This window comes from Vombatus ursinus, unplaced genomic scaffold (genome assembly GCF_900497805.2).
Source record: "Vombatus ursinus unplaced genomic scaffold, bare-nosed wombat genome assembly UNPS02014774.1, whole genome shotgun sequence".
Taxonomy (NCBI): domain Eukaryota; kingdom Metazoa; phylum Chordata; class Mammalia; order Diprotodontia; family Vombatidae; genus Vombatus; species Vombatus ursinus.
In genome coordinates, this window is record NW_020954552.1 from 10,756 (window position 1) to 28,983 (window position 18,228).

At 36.3% G+C, this 18,228-nt stretch overlaps 1 protein-coding gene across 1 annotated transcript in view; it reads left to right on the forward strand.

Annotated features, from left to right (window-relative positions):
* MCTP1 (multiple C2 and transmembrane domain containing 1) overlaps window positions 1–18,228 on the forward strand; it is a 250,187-nt gene that overhangs the window by 8,738 nt on the left and 223,221 nt on the right. The window contains exons 2-4 of the mRNA XM_027864310.1: window positions 15,569–15,671; window positions 17,414–17,516; window positions 17,853–17,954. Coding sequence (XP_027720111.1) covers window positions 15,569–15,671; window positions 17,414–17,516; window positions 17,853–17,954 — 308 coding nt within the window. The remainder of the gene's footprint in view (window positions 1–15,568; window positions 15,672–17,413; window positions 17,517–17,852; window positions 17,955–18,228) is intronic.

Genomic DNA, 18,228 nt, shown 5'->3' on the forward strand with positions numbered 1-18,228 from the left:
CTTCTTCTTCTTCTTCTTCTTCTTCTTCTTCTTCTTCTTCTTCTTCTCCTCCTCCTCCTCTTCGTCCCCTCCTCCTCCTCCCCCTCCTCTTCTTCTTCCTCCTCTTTCTTCTTCTTCTATATGATGTTATTTAGTCGCTGCCATGTCCTAAAGATCCCAACTCTTTTCTTAAAGAAAGTTGTATTTGTGTTATATAGGTATGAGGTTTTGTTCTATAGACTTTTCACTTCTCTCATTTCTTACTCCTGTATCATGCTTCAAAAGACATTTTCAGATGATAAAAGTGCATAGTTTGAAGCTGGATGGTAACTTGACTTAGGTCATTGTCTTATGATGTTAACATTTACTTAAGTTGACTGTAAATTTGGGGTAACTTGCAATAATACTGAAATGTGCATGGTCTGGCACTTAGCCCAGTGTGTGGCATGTAGTAGATACTTAATAAATGCTGATTGATTGATTGATTGATGTGAAATTGGAATCTGATAAATGAAGACATGTTTCTTAGGAATAGAATAATAAAGGTACAAATGAAAATATCCTAAAGAAAAATATTTGAAAAATTATACTTAACAAAACATTATTGCCCATTTCAAGAACAAAAACAGGAGAGTTTTTACTCCATGATGGACAAATTTCTTTACTAATTAACTTATCAAAATAAGATTATTTGAAATCACATGTTCCACTCCACTGTGCAATCAAATAAATATTCAACTTATATCCTACTATATCCAACAGTTGTCTTTAAATTTGTTAAAATATATCAAAGAAAATTGAACTTATTAAATAATTTATCATTTATTCTAATTAATATGCCCTAGAAATCTATTTTGATAGTCTGTTAGCACATCACTTTATTAAATAGTCATTAAAAGTGAAATCTTCAAGTGTTTTTTCTGTACCTCATCTGAGCTATTAAATTCAGATATTCCTAACCAATCCCCTCATCTCCTCTCTCTTCTGGCGTCAAAACATTCCCATACTTCCCTACTAGTTTCCCTCTTTATCATTGCTGATGCTTCTTCCTACTTGGCCCATTTTTTCTTCCTTCCACATTTTTCCTTCCTTTTACCATAAACTTCAGACTTCTGATCCCAGAATAGTAGGGGTCAAGACAGTATCCAGTTCTACACAAACCTGAAAATTTCCATCACCTTCTTACTTCCGGAAACTTCCTCCCATTTTGAAGTGAGGGGTCAAGCCGATCCTTACACTTAAGTTCCATACATTTCCATAATGGAATTTTGTGTCTCTCCAGGGCAGGATTTCCCAAAGTAATTTCATTTTTTAAAATGAGCCTAAAATAATATATTGATGGAATCCATAAATTCTGGTCCATGAAGTCTGAGGATATGGAACTAACCTGCAATAAATGAGCAATTATAGTTTAGAGCTGGAAGGGCTTAGAGCTGCTCATCTAAGACAACTCTTTCATCTTATAGATGGGGGAAAGGAAGTAAGGAGGGGTATTTGCCCAGTGTCACACGGGTAGTAGAGGCTGATGTGGAACCCAGATCTTCTGACTCCAAATTCAGTGTTCTTTCCAGTGTGCCATAGGAATGAAGGGAAAACTTTTTGTAGGAAAAAAAATTAAGTATTATGGTAAACAATTTAAGCCTATTTTTATAAAGAAAGGATGCTTTTCTTACTAAAGAGTGTTGCTCATAATTTCATATTTAATATTTTCAAGAGAATTTATCATCAAAACTTTCTTACAGAACCCTAATTTATGCCTTATTGAACGCAGTTTGGAAATGTTGTTCTAAGATTTCACTTTAAGCACCATGTGGTAAAGTTTAAAAAAAGCCTTATTGTTGTCATGCCCTAGAATCAGATTTAGTGGGAAGCTAGGGAAGAGTGCTGGTTAATTTAGTTCTACCAATCAGATGTTTAAAATATGTTTAGGTCAGCCAGTGAATAGGACAAAGGTTAAATCTCAATCTCTAGTGATAATACACTGGCTGGAAGATGTCTCTGACGTACGTTACTTTTTGTTCTGATGTACCCAATGGAATTCTTTCAACTAAAACATTGTTATATGTCGTGATTAGAAATTCCAGATAGGAGAAAGGACAGATGGGAACCCTGATTATAATGAAAAGAGATTAAAGTATAGTCATTTCAAACTGTGGCAACTGAGGAAATTAAACCAAAGAGCTTAATTTTGTGGAAGGTAGGCCCAATAAAAAGCCCCCATGGGCCAGAATTGCTTTCCATGCTATTGAATGTCCCCTCTGTTTTCAGAGACAAGACAACAAAAGAATGGTCACTCCCCCCACCCCCTTTTATGGCATATCACATGTAGAAAACTGTGTGACTTGTCAGCATTAGAATGACCCTGGACAAAGCCCACCTCCATTGGATCAGGATTAACTCCTCTAGTGTGTAGGCAAAAATAACACTCAATGTCTTTCAGTGACTTTAATGCCCACGCCAAGGATTTGCACAAACTGGGGTCATCTACTTGCCCACAAAACAGGTACAGACTAAGCATCATCAGTATAAAATTTCTCACAGTTTCAAGTCTATGTGTACCTACCCTGTCTTCAAAAAGCATCCTTTAGAGGTGGAATAATTCAGTTGTGGCACTCAGTCCTTGGTGCCTTGTTAAAAACCACCAGAAAGGAGGGACTTTGTTGTATGTAAAATTATCTACCTAAAGAAGAATTAAGGAATATTTTATGAATATAACACATGCTAATAGCAACTGGTGACTTCTAGTCTGATATAGTTTTCCATCCCTCTCAATAACCTCCTTAGGTTATCTATAAAGAATATTGATTTTTAAATCTTTAACTGGAGGATAAGGAAACATATCAATCTCAATCCATCACTAGGAAAATGTGGAAAATGGGCAGAAATTAGTAACATTACATGTAATAGGGATAAAGAGAAAGGCCTATACGTGGATCACATAAATAAACTGTACAAGCATAAGATGGAGGAACAACTTACTCAAGAGAAAAGGACCTGGAGGAGGGCAATGGTAGACTTCACTGTTTTATGCAGCACCACAAGGACTTGGGTTCCATTAATATGGTCAGACAGACCAGACCTTCTATGGAATAGTGGGTCTTATTCTCAAGAGCACCATATTTTAAAGACTATTGACAAGGTAGGGTTTGTCCAAAGAAGGATGCCTAGGATGTCGATTGGGGTTCATACAGATTTTCTATGAAGATCAATAAATTAAAGGAACTGGGGCTAGTTAACCCATTCAGAGAAGACAATGGATGGGAAGATGACAGATTTGATTGCAGATTTCAAATACTTTAAGAGTTATCATATGAAATAATAACTAGCACTGATATATCACTTTAAGGTAATATCTCATTTACACGTATTATCGCATTTGATCCTTACAGCAACCCTGGGAAGTAGGTTCAATTATCCTCATTTGACAGATGAGGAAACTTAAGACTGGAAGAAATTAAATTACTTTTCTAGGATCACACAGCTGATAAATATCTGAAGTAGGATTTGAATTCAGGTCTTCTTGACTCTGGGGCTAACCTTATCATGACACCACTTACCTGTGAAAGAAAAGTTTTTGATCACAGCAGAAAAATGTAAGCTCTATGGGTAGAAATTAGAGCAAGCCAGATTTTGATTCAAGATAAAGTCAATCTCTTAGGTGTCCAAAAATTAAACAGGCTACCTGGAAAGATAGTGAATTCCACATCAGTCAGTCAACAAGCATTTATCAGGTACTTACTATGTGCTGGGCACTCAGCTAATTGCTGGGTTTACAAAAGGAGGCAAAAGACAGTCACTGCTTTCAAGGAGCTTACAATTTAATAGGAGAGATAACATACAAACAACAGGCTGACATCCAAGGACCCTTAAACTCTAAATTTATGACCCTATAATACTATATTTTAAAATAATGAATGTTTCAAAACTATGTTCCTATATCAATCTATGAGGTTCTTAACTTTCCTTGCGTGTAGACTGTTGTGGCAGTTCTGTGAAGCCTATGGACCCCTTCTCAGAGTAGGATTTTTAAATGTATAAAATAAAATACAGTGGATTACAAAGGAAACCAACTACATTGAAATAGAGTTATCATAATACTAAAAATAAATAAATAAATGAATGAATTCATGGACTCTAGGTTAAGAACCCTTAATCCATAAAATGAACCCATGTACCTTATTCCTTGGGGAGCTAAGATGAACACCAACTGATAAATAAATCCTTTTTTTTCTTTTTTATTATGAATTCAATAGTCACTGACATCTTAAGACACAAGAGCAGGGCAGAAGACTATACAGGAAATAGTGAACTACTATATAGAGTGTAGATTTCTAGTACATATATATTATTCCATATATATGTGTCATATAATAACTCTTACTGTATATACTATATACATTAACTATATGGTGAATGTGTGTGTGTGTGTATATATGTATATATATACATATGCTTAACTAAGTAGTTAGTATAGTTTATTTGTAAGGAAACATCTGTAACTTGCTTATTCCTAGATATACCCATTCCTAGTCTGTGATAGTAGATGGAATGCCATCATTTGTCATTCTGTGAGATATACATAAATGTGTCTGTATATATATATTATACATACATATGTATGTATAATATATATATACACACATATGCTTAACTAGATAGTTAATCGATCTAAACACCTTAGTTTATTTGTAAAGAAACATCTCTAATTTGCTTATCTCTAGATATGTATCAGTAGTCTTTGGTGGCGGATGGAATACCATAATTTATCATTCTATTATACATATTTATATACACATATGTGCATGTATAAATATAAATATATTTGTATACACACATGTGCATATATATGTGGGTGTGTCTGTGGGTGTGTCTATGGTGTCTCTGGTTAGCATGCAATCCCATCCTTGAAGGAAGGGACTTTTTTTTTTTTGCTTCTTCTTGGTATTGATAGCTCTTAGCACACACTAACTGTAAGTGCTTAATAAATGCTTGCTAATTGACTTTGAGTTCACATGATTTATCTAGTTTCATAAAGCCACTAAATACCAGAGTTTGAACTTGTCCCTGGGTCTTCCTGACTCTCAGCCCTGTGTTCTTTCCACCCCATCACAATGCCTTTCTCTTTTGAGTCTGTTTTGCTGGAGGCCAAGGGACTGTTAGACTGAGCTCAGCAGCTATGCTAATAAGGCTTTAGATGAGTTCACTGATGAAAAGATTGGGGAGTCTGAGTTTTCTCCTTCATTTTGGCACTTTATATTTTCTGTAATAAACTTGCTGTTTTTCTCTATGCTCCCATCATGCCATATACACATTTCTAGTAGTCGCATAGGACAGTCATTGCAAATAAGAACAGAGAGCCAAAGGCTGAAAACAAGAACTCTCTGGAGTTTTGGTCCATGGAAGGCCATGTTACAAATGTCCTTCTTTCTGGTACTGCTGCAGCAAATACAATTCCTCAGATATTTTAAATGGGCATTGTAGCATATCACAAAGTGACTAGAGCATTAAAAGGATAAAAGAAGGAATAATTAAAGAGATAATTGATGGTTAGGGCCATCTCTAGTGTCTCTGCAATTGTTTTTGTTTGTTTAAATGACAGTTAATAAAGGCAACTGAAATTTAGGAACTGACAATCCAGTCTTTCAAAGCACCGTTTAGCAAACTAGATGTGCTGTCCATTAATTATGGGTAAGCAGCTCTTTAAAACAAGGCTATGATGTTAAACTGTTTTGTGGCAGAGTTAAGGGAGGGCTTAGATCATATATTTGCTATTTTTTTATTGTTACAATTGCATGTTCATGTTTATTGCCTTCACGGCATGGTGTAACAGGACACTTTCTAAATATTATTGGAGAGTAACACTGAACAAAAGAGGAAGTTTGAAAGCAGGAGATGAATGTAGGATAGATGTTCAAATTAAATTATTATAGCTAAGCAAGAGGACACTCTTCCTCATTTCCTCCCCAAGGCTGCCCACCTTTTATTTCTCTCTTTGACAGACTGCAGGACCTTTCCAGGCCGAACACCTTCCCAAATGCTTAGTGACCTTTAGGGAGATAGAAAGGGCTGATTTGGTTAATCTTTATGAATTGATTCTGCTTTCCAGAGAATAATGGCATGATACATTTAAATCTTTCAACACTAATATCTGCAGCAGAAATACACTAATAACCCACAATCTACCAAGGTATGCCTTGAGTATTGCTCAGTATCTATTAAACCACATCTCAAATGGCACATATCTTTAAAAAACAAAATTAGAAAGTAATGAAATAAATTTCAAAAAATACAGGTTTAGACTTTAAAGTGATTTGAAGGAGCTATCCTAATATAGTTAATTGATTCCAAGAAAACATATTAAAGGAAATAATTTTGGAAATAGGGGCTGGCATTGGTTCTGTAGGAACAATGACACAGTATTTGATTTCATAATTGGGTAAGCAGTTGAGCAATATTGCATTGGGTTTTCCTTACATTTTATTGGGGGGGGGAGTAAGGAAAAGGAATAATCATATGCATGTGTGTACATACTAAACATTTTATAAATATCTTATTTAATTGATCTTCATAAAGAATCCTATGAGGTAGGTGTTGTTGTTATCCCCATTTTACAGTTGAGGAAACTAAGGCAAAGAGAAGTTAAGTGATTTGCCCAGGATCACACAGCTACTAAGTTTCTGAGTCCAGATTTGAACTCAGGTCTTCCTGACTCCAAACCCAGCGCTCTATGCACTGCACCACCTTATTGCCTCTAATGCTTTACTGAGATTACATTTGTTGGGATAACATTAGGCAAGTTTTTTCCTGTATTTACTTTTATTTTCTTTCTATAAAGGGCATCACTATGCATACTCTAGACAGTATGCCAAGATGTGCCATTGATAGCTGTAGTATGATGATATATGTTCCTATTAGCCTTGAAAGATATAGGTCTTAATAGCTTGCTGTCCAAATTCTATGCCTATTGCAAAGACATTTTTAAAAAAATAATTTTTCAAAACTTCTACCCTGGAGTCCAAAAGACCTGGCCAGCAGAATGCAGGCCCTAGCAGGTCCTACAAGATGGAAAGGCTTCTTTTCAGAGGCTACTCCTTGCTACAGGCTGATTTTCTGTCTTGTAAGGACCAGCCTAGATTAGTTTGGAAAAGTCAGAGAAATGACCACAAAGTGATGAATTTTTTCAACTACAACAATTCATTAAAACATCAATGGACCCTTACCCACATGGAGGAAATCATAGGTGCTTTTAGCACTAAAGTAAAAATGATATCCAAAAAAAAATAAAATGTTTAAAGAACTCCACAAGTTTCCTATGGATACTAGATAGATAATTAGCTTACTCAGTGCCATGTATTTAAATATTTAAATATCTGTTTGAATGAAGCACTTTCCTGGAAATTACATTAAAAAAAGGCTGCAGTAAAAAAAAAAAAACCATCAGAGCTATATACAAATGTTACTGTAGAAGGTGCCCCAGCTAATTGAGCCTACCCTTTGATTGTGAAGTAGTGGCTTACATTTTCTATTAAGCAAATATATGAGACTGACATATTACAAACCTTGAAACCTTTTAAAACACTTTGAATAAAACTCTACACCCCTAATTCATTGGTCTCCAAAGAGGAAGCAAGGCATTATCCCAAGAGGTATGTGATCACCCTTCTGAAGACAGTCAGTCTTGGGGCTTTTCTACAACATTAACCACACCTATCCTTTCTCCCCTTTCCCCCAACACTCCCTGACTTGGCCCCTTCCTCTGCTTCCCCCCAATTTGAGACTTGCTGGACCCCAATGAGAATTAAAATCTAACCTCTAGCCAGACATAGACAACAACAGTTGTGTAGATGCCAGTGGGAAAATCCTTATTCTCATCCCAAAATTACCTTGTGGCTATGGCAAGAACTATTTGAAGGGTAGACTTTGTGTGTTGCGGCAGCAATGGTGAGTAAAAACCTTGACACTACCCTATCCCTATAGGTACTTTTTCATTATGGGTAGGTCAAAGTGAGTTGCACAGGATGAACAAGCACAGATCAATTGTGGTCTGCATCTTCCCTCCCTTTACATGACTTTTTCCCAAAAACTCAACTCTCTTCTAAACTGCCCTACTATTAGCAAGGGTACCACTATTCTTCTAGTTACTCATGTTTGTAACCTCAGTATCATATTCCACTCCTCACTTTCTTTTACTTCTATGTTTAATAAGTTACCGATAAGTTGTCATTTTCAGCTCCTCAACATGTATCTGTGACATGGCTACCATTCCAGTTCATGTCCTCTTCACCTCTTTTTTATAGTAGCCCCCTAATTGGTCTCTCTATAATTCTCTTCTGCCTCCAACCCATTCTCCCCACAGCTACCCAAGTGATATTCCCTGGAGTACAAGTTTGACCATGCCACTCCCTACTCAACAAATTCCAGTGGGTCTCTATTGACTCTAGGAGCAAGAATCATTTCATTTTCCCCCCTCTTTTTAAAATTTCTTTTTTTATATAATTTTTATAGTGAATATAATAATTAGTACAGTAATGAATTACATAATTTATTTAAAAATATGCTTATTGGGGAGGGGTGCATGCACAAAAAGTTTATGCTGATAGGGATGCACAATTTAAAAAGTTTAGAGACCACTACTAACTTTGATTCAGTTGGAGTTTGGACTTTCCTGTATCTTGTCATTTGGCTTTTTTTTTTTTACTCTTATGTGGACTCCCTGCCTTGCAACCTGATTGACTAATGGCTGGAGCTGACTGTGAGGTGTAGCAATGCAAATACTAGGAAAACCAATACATATAAAATGTATTTCTATACAAATGAAATACTTCTCCTAAGTACAAAATTCCAGTGAACCACAGGCCATCCCCAAGACTTCCATATAATACAGGGTCATTTTCATTGCATGTGTATACCTCCCCTCAAAAAAATTCATTTGCACATGAAAACATTTTGCTGTCATGTAAATTCATTCACCAAAAGTCTTTCATGTGAGGTATTTGGTTCAGTGGTCATACATAGTCACAGCTAAAGACACTAGTGAGAATACTGCCTCAAGCTAAGGATTAATGTAACTGTACAAGAATAATAAGTGTCTAAAGTTTAAGGATTAAGTGATTTATGTCACTGTTCAGAATTGAGTTCTTCAGGAAAAGGCACTGGGATTGTGATTTCATCAGTATAGGGCACTCCTGGAGAAGGAAATTCTCTCTGTAGAGAATTTGTAAATGCAGGTTGACACCTTCCCTGTCATTTGTAATCTTAAAGACTTTTCATTTTTTCTTATTTCTTTTTAATTATTTTCTATTTATCCTGTATATAGCATTGTTTGTACATATTTGTTTGCTTATTATTCCCCATATTAGATTATGAGCTCCTTGAAAGAAGGGTCTGTCTTTTTTGTGTCCCCAGCATTTAGCACAGTGCATCACGTGCTGTAGGTGTTTCCTGAATGTTTATTGACTGACTGATGAGTTGCTTGGAGCACTGTGATATTAACTTATTTATCCTAAGTCACACTTTCTATACTGTCAGAGGTAAGACCTGAACTCGGGTCCTCTGGCTTTAAGATCACTTTTTATCCTCTATACCACACTGCCTATCTTTAAGGATGCTGTAAACAAGAAGTGCCAAACAGATCGCTCGTTGTGGTTCGAAGCATTCCTGGGTGCAACCAAACCAGATTAAATTGTAATTTGGAAATATTTAACAAAATAAATGGAAATACAACAAAAAGTAGATAATGTTAATATGTGCTTTTCTAAGTCAATATTCAGTCCACAGGGGTCCTTACATACCAGTTAGGAGCCCCAGTTTTTATTTGAGTTGACACTACTGCTGTAAATAATAATATTAAAATAACCTAATTTCACAACACTTTGTAGTTGACAAAATGCTTTTTTCACAGGAACCTTCTGAAGTAGTATAAGCATTATTATCCCAGTTTTTCAGATGAGGAAACTGAGACTCAGAGAGGTTGTCACAAAACTAGTTCATATCAGAGCCAAGACTGAAATCCAGCCCTTTTGATTTCAAGTCTAGTGCTTTTTCTATTGTTCCATCTTACTGATTCAAGTGAAAATTAGAGATTTTACATTGGGAAAAATGAGCATACATCAAGAAGCATTGTGGACGGGTAATTCAGAATGGTTTGTATTATTCCTATTACCTTTTTCTTTTGAATCTAAACATTTAGGGGGGAAAAAGGAACTTTTAATTTCTTACTCTATCTAACACATTTTGAGCTTTCAAGAATTATGATGCTTACTAGTAGCAAGGAAAATGTTTTCTATTGGCTGCTTACAACATGACAAGCACTCTCTCTGGGATTCCTCTTATGCATCAGGAATGTTGAATTCCAGTGTCATTGATTAAGGAAAATGGATAGGAAGTAGTCTAGATGGTGCTTAAACGGCTGTGTGGGAGTATTTTTTTAAACAGTTTAATATTTTCATAACTATTGAAAGGAGCGATTTGTTAAGTGATTTATTAATGTGCCGTGACTATTGCTGAGGCATTATTAACTAAATAACCCACACACCCCTCATCAAAACAAAAGTGTAATCTATCTTCTACATGATCTATGTGGGGTTAGGTGACTTTATTGAAATCTTTATGGATTAAGAAATGCAATGCATCAACAAATAGAAACAGGTTTGGTATTCTAAGGGAGAATTCTTATAATAAAAATATTTTAGCCAACAGCAAAATACAGAGAACCTAGACCTTCCTGTGCTGTGAGCTAATTAGAGCAATTAATGAAAGAAATAAATTTTGGAACCTTCCATTGAGCAGTGGAGAGCTCAATTTAAGGAACTAAATATTACTCTTACAAATAAAATTAGGTTCATAGAATCACAGCTTTGGCACTAGAAAGGATTTAGAGGCCATCCATCTAGTTCAACTCTCTCATTTTATAGATGAGTAAACCGAGGCCCAGAGGAGGAGTGACTTACTTAAGGTCATACCGGAAATAAGTAGCAAAACCAGAATTTGAACCCATATCTTCAACTGCCAAGACCAATGTTCTTTCCACTGCAAACACACAGCTTAAAGCATTAATCTCTTGCATTTAGAACTTGTGTAAATTTTATTTCTATATCCATTACTTATTATTATTTTGTTCTGGAGCTTTCAGAGTTAGTTGGTAAATGGGATAAGTACTGATTTTAAGTGGAAATAAAACAAATACAGAGGAAATGAAAATCAATAGCAAAGACCTGCTCAGCTTCGTGTAGATCCACCCTTGACATGTAAATGTAAAGTTCTCTGGGGACACTAAAATCTCTTTGGCTTTGAAGTGTGTCCCTTATACTGCTGGGAGCAATTGTTCTGGGTCAGGTGCATATTTCAATTCCTACAACTGGATGACAAACTGCTGGAGAGCAAAGCCTAGGTTTTTCACTTCTTTTGTGTATTCCAAAGGGTTCTATCAATCAGTCAATCAATGAACATTTATTAAGTATGTGCTATGTGCCAGGCACTGTGCTAAGCTCTGGGGATACAAAAAGAGGCCAAAGACAGTCTTTGCCCTCAAGGAGCTTACAATCTAATGGGGGAGACAACGTGCAAATATATACAAAGTAAGCTATATACAGGATGTTGTTCTTGTTCAGTCATTTTCAGTCGTGTCTGACTCTTAGTGATCCCATTTGGGGTTTTCTTGGCAAAGATACTGACATAGTTTGCAATTTCCTTCTCCAGCTACAGATTAGGAAACTGAGGTAAACAGGGTTTAAGTGACTTGCCCAGGTCACACAGCAAATAAGTGTCTGAGGCCAGATTTGAACTCAGGTTGATGAGTCTTCCTGACCCCATGGCCAGTACCCTACCCACTGCATCCTAGCTGCCCTAGTATACAGGATTGAAAGGAAATAATTAAGAGAGGGAAGGCACTAGAATTAATATGATTTGAGGAAGTCTTCCAGTAAAAGATGGAACTTCAGTTGGGTTAAATCCCAAGCCAGCAAGGAAGCCAGTGAGGTCAGTAGAGCTGAGAAGGGAGAACATTCTGCCCAGAGCCAAGAGATAAAGCGTTAGTTCACAAAATGGCCAGAAGGCCAGTGTCATTGGATCGAAGAGTACATATTGAGAAGTAAAGTGGAAGGAAACTGAAAAGCTAAGAGAGGGCTAGATTATGAAAGGCTCCAGATATTCAATTCAACATTTGTTTCCCAAGTTCTTATGATATGTGAAGCTTGGGCATGTAAAGGAAAGGAAGAAACAAAGACAGAGAGAGAGAGACAGAGACAGAGACAGAGACAGAGAGACAGAGAAAAAACAATACTGCCTTTAAACAGCATCTCTTCTTCTGTATTTAACACAGAGAAGATGCTTCCTAAGTACTTGCTGAAAGTTCAGTCTTTGGGAAATGGAACTGGCCTGAGAAATGCATTCACTCATTCAACAAAAGTTTAAATGTCTATCATATAATAGTAAAACATCTGCTAAGACTTGGAAGAACTAAAAAGATAGATAGGATGATCTCTACCCTCAAGGAGTTTGCTGTTTGGGAGGAGAGCTAAAACCTATGCATAAATAGCTATAATCTAAAACAGAATGTGTTAAATGTGTGTAAACAGAATGTGTGTAAATGCATAACAGGTGGATGAATAGGTTTTACATGGGTTCATAGTTGAGAAGAGATCACTTCCTACTAAGTATTTGGGGCAGGAATCAAGAAAAGCTTCATGCAATGGATGGCATTGGAAGCAGACCTTGAAGAATAAATAGGCTTTCAATTCCAAATATGGGAGGGAGGGGCATTCCAGTGATAAAGAATAATGTGAGCAAAGGCAAGAAAATGGGCCAACTGGAGACATGTTTGGGGAGTCATTAAGTACAGCGTCCAGCTTTGCTAGAATATAGGACACTCATGAAGGAGAATGCTGCACAAATAGGCTGAAAAGGGAGATTGGAGTTAAATGTCTAAGCTTTGAACTTTAGGCTTTGTTTTCATGATCTTGTCACCTGAATTTCATGGGATATAATTGAAATATGTAGCATAAGCCATTATCATGTTATTCTTTATTTGATGAATGCAGCATTATCTTTTTTTAAACATTATCTCTCATTGTATGACCTCCAATAACACATAGAGGCATGACAGGCCCGCCTCATTTTCCAGTTTCTCTGATGATATCCTTCATGCCACTTCACCAGAACAAATTATCTTTGGTGATATGTTGCAACCTACTCGTGCCTACCATGTGTCTCTCTTCACTGTCCTTTGCAATATTGCATACTACTTTCAGCTTTGGAGGCATTCGGCCTTATCAGAAGGATGATGTTTTGTTTTGTTTTGTTTTTCTGAAGGAGCAGAAACAAAAACATTGTCCGTAGTTTCATGGAGAGGTTGGGAGTGGGGAGGGGTCATTAAAGAGCTAAGTCAATTTAGCTCAAGAACAAGTCTTTCGGGCAGCTAGGTGGCACAGTGGATAGAGCACTGGCCCTGGAGTCAGGGGGACCTGAGTTCAAATCCAGCCTCAGACACTTGCCACTTACTAGCTGTGTGACCCTGGGCAAGTCACTTAACCCCAACTGCCTCACCAAAAAAAAAAGAAAAGAAAGAACAAGTCTTCAAGGTCTTCCAGTTCAACTTCCTCATTTTACAGATGAGACTCAGAGAAATTAATGACCTGCCTAGGGTACCTTATGGTGACCTGGGTGACCCTAGTCAGGTCATTAACTTCTGAGTGGCAAAGCCATAATTTGAACCCAAATCTCCTAACTTCAGATCAGTAAACAGTCTTTCCACTGCCACCATTTTGTGTCTCCTTTGCTATTAATGCAAATGTTTCTGTAGTTACCTCTTTCAGGAAAACTTGCATGATTTCGATATACACGTGAGAGATACCTTGTTAGTAGAAGAAGCTTTTAAAGTGTGTTTTGTTTTGCCAAACCAAATGTTTTCTTATAGTCAATAAACAATAAACACAGCGGGACTTTTTTATTGTATGTACTTTTCAGTCAATTGTGTGACTGTAAAGATTTTATTTGCTGTAGAAAATCATTTGCAAAAGCCTACTTATTCTCTTCTCATTTCTTTATCAAAGATGCCCTTGGTATATTCGTGTAAATTATTCTCATAAAAAGATTGCAGAAATGGGAAAGTAGGCCTTAAAGACACAAAGCATAATCCTTAATAAATCACTTTTCTTAGAGTATATGGAGTCCACTGAACTAGCAAACATCTTTTCTATAAATCAAAATGAAAAAATAAATGAAAGTGGGGTATAAGTTTATACAGCTTCTTTGAGGAATTGTCCCATGGAAGATAAATATAGCTTTGCACTGTCATGCATTGCTTTTTTTTCAGTAATAATGAATTCATTCCTATTAAAATTTAATTGAAAAGCTTTGATGATATTTAAGCTTTCACAGAAATGTAAACTACTGTGACTGCAATTCACAATGCATTTAAAACAATTATTCTTTATCATTAAAGTTAATAATATGCACATTAACCTCTTATGTAGTCTAAATCAATATTGTAGTTTAGAAGATACGACCTCTGCGCAGCTTTGTCTAAATATTGATTTCATTGTCATTTGTATAAGGTATCAAACAAATTACATGCCGTACTAATATCATTAATGCCGCCCCTTGGAGCCTTTGAATTTGTGGGTTCTTATAATACATGACATTATATTACAAAAATATTGAGGACATCATGGAATATAATTGCTGAGTGAGCTAGATTCTAGTCTGGCAGAGTCACTATAGGCAGGCCAGAACTTTCAAACCCTTTGCCCTGGGTAGACAGTCAAATTTGCTGCTCTTTAACATGCAGATGAGTTGTCTGTCCATGCTTCAGTTCATGTAGCAGAATTTCTTTCCTTTGCAGGGCCTGGTTTACTGTCCTGTAGCATAATAAATACAATAAGAGAACAGAATTAAAACAATCCTTAAACAAGTGTCTCCCCTCTTTCTCTCTATCTGTATATCTGTAGATATATATATATATATGTATATATACATATATATGGGTGTGTGGGTGTGTGTATGTATGTATGTATTATGCACATATACACATGCACACACGTATACATATATACATATATACACATGTGTGTATATATATGTGTGTGTATATATAGATGTCTATCTAGATACACACACAAAATCAGCATGTAGCACTGCATTCTTCTAATAAATTTGTTTAGGAATTCCTACTTCATTACTAATTGATCAAATGAATTAAAAACTTTATACATGAGAACAAAATACTTTTCAAATGGTCATTATAAAAATAATAAATAGAGATTTAGCAGTGGACAAAGAATTTCCTTTTCCCCCTACATTAGCATTTGTGTTATTATTTTTGTAAAAAGAAAAAAAAACCTAAATTAAAAGGCTAGTTTTATAATTTGATCTCCATTGTGCTCATTTTGTAAATTTCTAATAAATCAGAATTATTGTTCTGTTCATCCAATTATTTCTGAACAGCAACAACAAAATAAAAGTAGTGTTGCCTTTTTGGTCCTTAAAAACTCTTTCCATGGGAGAGAAGCAATAACTATAGATCTTCACTATGTCATCTGAGGTCAGTTTTATACGAATGCTTTTCATCTGAAATCCCAATCTCTCTTTGCAGGTAAAAGTGACCCATTTTGCGTAGTAGAACTGAACAATGATAGATTACTGACACACACAGTCTACAAAAATCTCAACCCTGAATGGAACAAAGTCTTTACATTGTAAGTCTGCCTACTCCTTTAAATAATTGAGAATATTTGGGAAAATATGGTTTAAAATGTAGTATTTTCCCTATAAGTCTCTTTTCATTGGGTCTTCCATTTTGCTAAATCAACTTCCAAAGACAGTATCCAGAATGAAGTCTGTTCCTTCTTCATATGGAACTAGGACAGAGGTTTTCACCACATGTTGGTGTTTGCAGATGATTTTTTAAAATAAAAATCAATTGAGGGGTACCCTCCCCAAATGATTCACTATATTGCTTTCTTTAATCCTTGCTATTGAAATTGTCTCCAGTTGCATTGACACCAAAGCAGACAAAGCTCTATTTGTACTATTTTGAAAATCAGCAAACAATCCAATCAAGAATCCAGCAGACACTGTTTTTGGTGTTTCTTTTTAGCATAATAAGAATATTAAGTATTGTCCTTGGCCCCCAAACATCCTCTGAGTTAATTTCCGTATTGTTTTAGAACTTTAAAATTTTTAGAATCAAACCCAGGACACTCCCGATATTCTGTAACATCTTACAACTCTACCCTTTTCTTCTTGGGGCCTGACTAATGAAGTCTAAACAAAAGAAAACTGCCTCAACAGTTATCCGTTCATGAGGTTTTTGTCATGGTTTCAGTCTGTGTCAATGAAGAAACATGCCAAATTCTTCATTAATTTGTTTTCTTGTATCTTCTCAGAGCTTGTAACTAAAGCTTCAGCTAGCTGAATGGTTGTCTTTAAAGAATTCCACATTTTTATGAGACCAAAGGCTAGCCTGGAAAGCAGCACTTTTAAGATGGTTGTGGAGAGCGTTTGTCTCTGGCATGCATAATTGTATGAATTGGTTTGATTATTATCAGATCCATTAATTGATTGTGCCCTGATAAAGCCTCTTCTCACATGTGGTTGTGATTTTTCTCTAATGAATATATTCATTTTTGTTTTCCTTTAATTCATGTTTTCTTGGTAAGCAGTTTGATCAAAGGATAAGTGCTGTCAACAATTTGGTTTTATTTTTCCAAAAACAAAAATATGAGGAGCTCACACAGTCTCTTACAACATATGTCATCTGCAGAGCATAATGGAACAGGACTTAGTTTCTAAATCCCAGGACAGTATCATAGCTGTACAGACTCCATTTTGGGTTTCCTGCTCTTGCAAGAAGCATTTCCTGTTTTATATTGAATTTAAGTTTCCGGTTTGAAAAAGATGTTTAGCCCCAAAGGATACTCTAGTATTAAGAGCAATCATTCTGTCATTTACGTATACTGTAGAACTTACAGGCATTATATTAGTTGTACAAGCAATTTTGTTTTATAAGATATCAAACTTAGTGGAGTTTATGCCCCAAAAGTTGAGTGTAGGAGGGAGAAATGTAGGCAGAGGAAGAAATGGCAACTAGAGGAAGCAGTGGGAAGAAATGGTCTTTCCTTTATATCTCTGTGTCATTTAATGATGATTTTTGAAAAATAACTTACTCTGATCATAGATCAGGTGGATAACTTAAGAAATAATTTTGTGTTGAATTCTTAAAGATGGTGAAATTCCCCGGTAAGAGACTCACAAATTGCAGTCTATTCAGATGCATTATGGGAGATTCTGACTTACTCAGTGCCTTGCCTCCCTCTTCTTATGTATACACACCAACATATAAAATCAGTGGGGGACAGCTGACTTTTCAAAACCCCATTTTGTCCTTGTTAACCACTAACGAAGGCATTTTTTCTGCATATGTTTATTTTCAATATAGCAACATTAAAGATATCCATTCAGTCCTTGAAGTGACGGTTTACGATGAAGATCGAGACCGAAGTGCTGACTTCCTGGGCAAAGTTGCAATACCGTTGCTGACTGTAAGTCTCATCTACCTGACACCCTGCTCTGTGATTGCTTTTGCTCAAGGAAAAAAAAAAACAAAAAACCTCAGTCCTGTGTCTGTCATTTCTCAACCAAGGTCTGTAATAAGAACACTAAAAATTTTAACATACTCAGTTCACGGCCATGTTGAATCCCATGATAGTTAATTTTTCTTGACAGACTTGATCCTGGTAATGAACAGGTACTTGTCAGAATTGCCACAGTTGTTTTGGGTTCTCTGTCAGTTTCAGCAGCTGGGGGTCAAAGGTCACCGAGGGAGTGTATTCAGTGGAGACCTGGAGACAGACGGCTGTCATGTCCTTTTCCCGCAGATTCAAAATGGTGAACAGAAAGCCTACGTCTTGAAAAACAAGCAGCTGACAGGGCCAACAAAGGGGGTCATCTATCTTGAAATAGATGTGATTTTTAATGCTGTAAGTCTTAACTTTGGCTTTTTTGTACTGCTAAAGAGTTCAGTTTCATGAAAGCTTTTGTTCCTGATTTGTAGAGAATTTCTGTCATTCTTCATTTTCTCTAAACCTTGACGTATACTGGAGAATACTTCTCTGCCTCTGCATGGCACACCCACTCTTCCTATTACTATGCAGTGGCGGTGGTGCGTGCTGCTGCTTCTGCTGCTGGTGCTGCTGGTGCTGCTGCTGCTACAGCAGCAGCAGCAGCCCCTGATACTGCTCCTGTAAGAGACTG